This window comes from Rutidosis leptorrhynchoides, chromosome 8 (assembly GCF_046630445.1).
Source record: "Rutidosis leptorrhynchoides isolate AG116_Rl617_1_P2 chromosome 8, CSIRO_AGI_Rlap_v1, whole genome shotgun sequence".
In the NCBI taxonomy this organism is placed as follows: Eukaryota; Viridiplantae; Streptophyta; class Magnoliopsida; order Asterales; family Asteraceae; genus Rutidosis; species Rutidosis leptorrhynchoides.
The window spans coordinates 13916156-13921733 of record NC_092340.1 but is presented as its reverse complement, the minus strand read 5'-3'; the positions used below and the strand labels follow the sequence as shown (position 1 = coordinate 13921733).

Here is a 5578-nt window from a genome sequence, read left to right as displayed (position 1 = left end):
TGTTAAACTATGCTATACCCGGCTATGTCTGACTAAGTCCCTACAGTGATATTTTTAATTACTGCTGCATGCTTAATTATTGGGGGTAGGCCTATCGGGAGTAACGTCCCCGATACATTTGACTAAGTCTTTGTATTACTTAATAATGAAATTAAACTGACAAGGACAGACACAACTTGTCATGGGGCAAACTTAAACGTTTAGTCTAAATATCACGCATTGGCATAACTTTTTGATCCTGCGGGAGATCAACTTTACAAACTAAATCTTGTGGTCTAAAACAACGACAAACTTTTTGTTAAACCTATGAACTTCACTTAACCTTTTTGGTTGACACTTTAGCATGTTTTGTCTCAGGTGCTGTTTGATTCAAGCTCTTATACTTACTACTTATGTGATGCTACTTGGACATAGGATCAAGAGATATCGCATTTATTACTTCTGCATGTGAACATTTACGTTATTGTTATTCCTGTCATTGTAACGACATTTCATTTTCCGCTGCGTACTCATTAAATTTAAATTCATCATTTAGTATTGTTCTTGTTTATTATAATATGTTGGTATGTTTTGATATTAGTGACGTTCCTTCCAGACCCTATTGGGAGGACGTTACACAAATAATCAACGGATCATATCTTCTTGCCCGCAACGAGTTAAATTTTTTCGACAATATTGTTAAGCTCGAAAAAACTTTACGAACACACTGTCACTAACTGTACGCAAAACGAACTCTTTTTAAAAAACGCTAAATATTTGAGTCCACCTTTCATACACGTTGATTTTTCCCTCACGGGCTCCGTAACTATTTTCATCTATATATTAATACATATACATATGAGTCTTATTATTTTTTTAAAAAATTATTTAGTAATTTTTTTGATATATATTACTCAGAAATATTCTATTCTTAAATCATACGAAGTGTTAATATAAGTTAACGATCAACAACTCCATAGCAAAACGCGGAAATACACATATATTGTTAATTTAAGATAACATCTAAATCTTTGACGGGTTATACCTTTTCGTTCGACTCGAGTTGCGCATCAACGACATCATCGCTAGGCACGAAATAATTTTGCGTTAAAATAAACGCAATGAAATACATTGGAAACCGAACCCCGGCGCGAAGCGAGGGTTAAAAAACTAGTTTTAAACAATATACACTCGTTATGCATAATTAACGGGCCATGGGACTGTTAAACGCATAAATGATTGATCATGTGCTGAATAACGTATACGCCATCCGTATGTAAGTAATCGTCTTTGACCTGCACCCAACCCAAATGTAAATTCAATAAAACAAAAGCATCGAAAAATAGTTTTAAAAGGGTGTATATAATACAGACCTGACTTTCAACCCAATCCAATTTCCTTTTGGGGTTTCGGCTATAACTTGAGTCGACACGTTTGAGATATATATGCGGCTTCTCAAAATGGGTCCATATTTATGTATTGGAGAGAAAATGAATACGTGTATGACACTATGGGCAGCGAATCTCAATCGACTATTGTGAAAACTGATGTCTACTTTTTTACGTGATACAGGAGAAAGGTCCGTCATCATTTCTTCTGTAATAATACAGATATGAATATGAATTAATGAACGTTGAATTTTATAAAATGCATAACAATGTAAGATGAAAATCATAATTTAGAATTGCAGACCTTCCAAATCATCTGCAATGTCATCAGCAGTCGAAAATTGCTGACCATCATACGCCTTGCAGCGTTCTTCATATACAGTATGTTAGAATAAAGCAGAAAAAGACAACCAAGTTAAATAACCATTTTAGGTTATTTGACTTCTTGGGATCAGATTATATATTCATCATTTCCCATTTTGGATGAAAGCAACAAGGGACAACTACATTCCAAGTTTAACTGGTCAAGCATGCTCAAAGCTGCCAGATTTCCTCATTAGTAATGGGGGTTCCAAAAGTACATTTGGAGCCTACCCATTTAGGAATTAGCTTTTACATTATCTTTGAATAAATCTATTGTAAATTGTAAGCCATAAACACAATTCAGATTACAATATCAATATATAAATCAATATTCAATCGATCATATTTAAGCAATCTCTTTATCAAAACAAAACATGGTATCAGAGCAAGTGTAATCGATTCAAAATCAAAAATAGCACTCTGCTTGCTCAAATCATTTACCAGTAGAGAATATGAGTGATAATACAAGTTCTGCAAATTCAGGGCAAAGCAATAACGAAGAGTTGGCTGCCCAAATTGCAACCTTGTTCAAAAATGGTTTCAATTTTCAAAATCAAAACGCCAAACTTTCAGATAGCTTAAAAATCAATCTGAGCTTGAATAGCCAGAATTATGCCCTTCGGTCTCGTGTGATCAAGGTAGCCATTGGTGGCAAATCAAAAATTTTATTAAACCATTTAACCACTGATCCTCCTGAAACCACTGATGAACAATATGATCAATGGGAACAAGAGGACTTAGTGGTTTTCTCTTGGTTAATTCAAAACATTGAACCAAGTTTAGCCAACAATCTCACTGATTTTCCCACTGCAAAATCCTTGTGGGATGCTTTAGTTAGAACGTACAGTAGTGGGAAACACAAGTTACAAACTTATGATTTGCACGTTAAAGCAAATAAAATCAAGCAAAAAGGTACCTCCCTTGAAAACCTTTGGATCGTATTGCAAGGAATCTGGGGTGAGATTGAACGAAGGGACCCCAATCCAATGAAGTGTAGCATGGATATCATGGCTTACAATCGTATTCGGAGTGAACAAAAACTCTTTCAGTTTCTTGCAGCTCTTGACCAAAAACATGATTCAATCAAGCGTGAGATACTCAGATGGGACCCATTACCATCAGCAGAAGAGGCATACGCTGCAGTGAGGAAGGAAACAGCTCACCAACAGATCTTGGGGCATGGCAGTGACACAATACAGCAAGAACAAGGGATTGTCATCGGTCTTGCCACTACCAAAGAAGTTGAAGGATCTGGGTTAGCAACAAAATCCTACCAACACCGCAACACCTCTTTTCCATCAAGAATGGAAAAATCCTATCTAAAGTGTTCAAGGTGTGGGAAAAAGAGGCACACAATTGATCAGCGTTTTGAGATCAAAGGGTATCCAGAGAGGTGGAATGATGGCCACCAAAAGGGGATGGTAGCAACCACTGTGGGCAATCAAGAGACTACCAGCAGCGGTGGTCTTCACCAAACGATGGCAAACAAATCCAATGATGTAGGATTTATAGCGGTTGTTTATACAGATATGGCCACCACTTCACACGAAGGTACCAGATTATCTCCTCTTAAGTTGATCGATTAAGAAAGGAACTGAATCATTCCCAAATTTATTGTAACCCTAATTTGAACGGGTATGGGAATACCACTTGGACAGGGTTGTTTAATGGATCTACTATTAATGAACCCAATAATGAAAAGACTAAACTTAAACTTAGGCCCAATAATAAAAAAGGGGTGAAACCTGATGGGTCTGTTGGGTTGAATAAACAACCCAAGAACAATAGCCTTTTTGAATATGGACTTGGCCTTTTTAATAAAGGGTTTGGTGGGCTCACAAAACGGGTTAGGCCTAAAACATCAGTTTGGACTAGGTACAAAGGACCAAAAATTAAACTTGATAATTTTAAACCGAAATCTACTATTTCGTGCCAAAACCCGTACACCGTTTTACAGAAATTGCAAGATAATGATACTTTTTCTAAAGTTAACGTTGTATCAAATAAACCTAAATCTACGTCTTGGATACTCGATTACGGAGCAACGGACACTATGACATTTGATGAAAAAGATATTGTTTTCAAAACGAAACCTAGGAAAAATAAAGTACAAACGGCTAACGGGGAAATTATTCATGTTAAAAACGGCGGAACAATTGAAATTTCACCAAAAATTAAATTGCCTAATTGTCTATATATTCCAGCTTTATCTCATAAGCTGTTATCGGTAAGTCATGTTACAAAAGAATTAAACTGTAAAGTCCTATTATATCCGACTAACTGCATCTTGCAGGATATCCGGACGGGACTGTTAATTGGACGTGGCACTAAAAACGGGGGGTTATACTATGTTGACGAAGTTTCTCAACAAGGTACTGTGTCACTTGCGCATAAAACACCTATGAAGGAAGCTTGGCTATGGCATAGGAGGTTGGGTCACCCATCAGCTGGATATTTACATGCTTTATTTCCTAGTTTATTTCCGACAAATGTTTCTTTAAATTGTGAAACTTGTATTTTGGCTAAAAGCCACTGTAGTATATTTAAACTAGTAATACTAGAATGAATGTACCTTTTGCGTTAATTCATTCTGATGTATGGGGTCCATCCCCAGTTATTGGGGGAATAAACTACCGATATTTTGTCTTATTTATCGATGACCATACCCGTATGACTTGGATCTAGTTTCTAACCAACAAATCGGAAGTTTTTGAAAAATTCTCTCATTTTTATAAAATAGTCAAGACACAGTTTAATAAGAATGTTCAAATTTTAAGATCCGATAATAGGGGGAGTTTGTTAACACGGCAATGAAACTTTTTTGCGAGAATAATGGGATTATTCATCAAATCTCTTGTCACACTCCTGAACAAAATGGAGTAGCTGAACAAAAGAATCGATTACTCTTAGAAATGACAAGAGCTTTATTAATCGAATCTAAAGTCCCAAAGAGTTTTTGGCCTGAAGCTCTTGCTTCCGCTACATATCTTGTTAATCATCTACCTACTAAAGTTTGGGTACAAAAACTCCGAAAGATACTCTTTCTCAATTTTATACTCTCCCGACCTCATTTAGCATCGAGCCTGGAATATTTGGGTGCTCGGTATTTGTCCACATCCCAAAGAATGAACGGACCAAACTTGATCCATGTGCGAAAAAATGTGTTATGGTTGGTTATGGGATAAACCAAAAAGGTTACCGGTGTTATAGTCGTAAAAGGCGTCATGTTTTTACTACAATGAACTGTGACTTTATCGAAACCGAATATTTTCACAATACCCAACTCACGAGTGAGGGGGAGAAAGAGGATAATGATACTCTAAGTTGGATACAATGGTCACCAAACATCGACAATATCCAAATACGCATTTCAAACCCCGAAAATACTCAACACCCAACACTAAATCCTGAAAATATCCAAGTACCAACTTCAAATCCCGAAACAAACCAAGACCCTGAACAAACAAACCATGATTATGAACCAACAATCCAAGAACCCTCAACTACCGAACCTACAGTTTTGGAGGACCAATACAATTCAACTTCCGATGCCAACATCACTCCAAATGAAACCTCCAAAAATATGTCCTGCCACAACGAACCAATAGAGGCATACCACCAAAGAGATATTCTCTAGAAAAAGAAGCCCAAAGATCAAAATAACCCATGGCTAATATTGTAATAACCCGTCTTTTTCTGTTTACCTTCCGTTTAATTATTTTAACGTCCGTAATTTAATTATAACATCTCTCGTTTACTCTTGCATATTTCAAATAATTCGTAAGGTTAATTCACACACCCGCTTTTAAACTCGAGGGACTAGTGTTGCCAAGGGGCTAAACTAGTGA

At 36.5% G+C, this 5578-nt stretch overlaps 1 protein-coding gene across 1 annotated transcript; it reads left to right on the top strand.

The window, feature by feature from the left end:
* The first annotated feature begins 2182 nt into the window (after positions 1–2182).
* Positions 2183–5367, top strand: LOC139863173 (uncharacterized). Its single transcript, XM_071851821.1, has 4 exons — positions 2183–3281; positions 3389–3957; positions 4024–4160; positions 4806–5367. Exons 1-4 carry the CDS (start codon positions 2183–2185, stop codon positions 5365–5367), a joined length of 2367 nt encoding a protein of 788 aa, XP_071707922.1.
* The last annotated feature ends 211 nt before the right edge of the window (positions 5368–5578 follow it).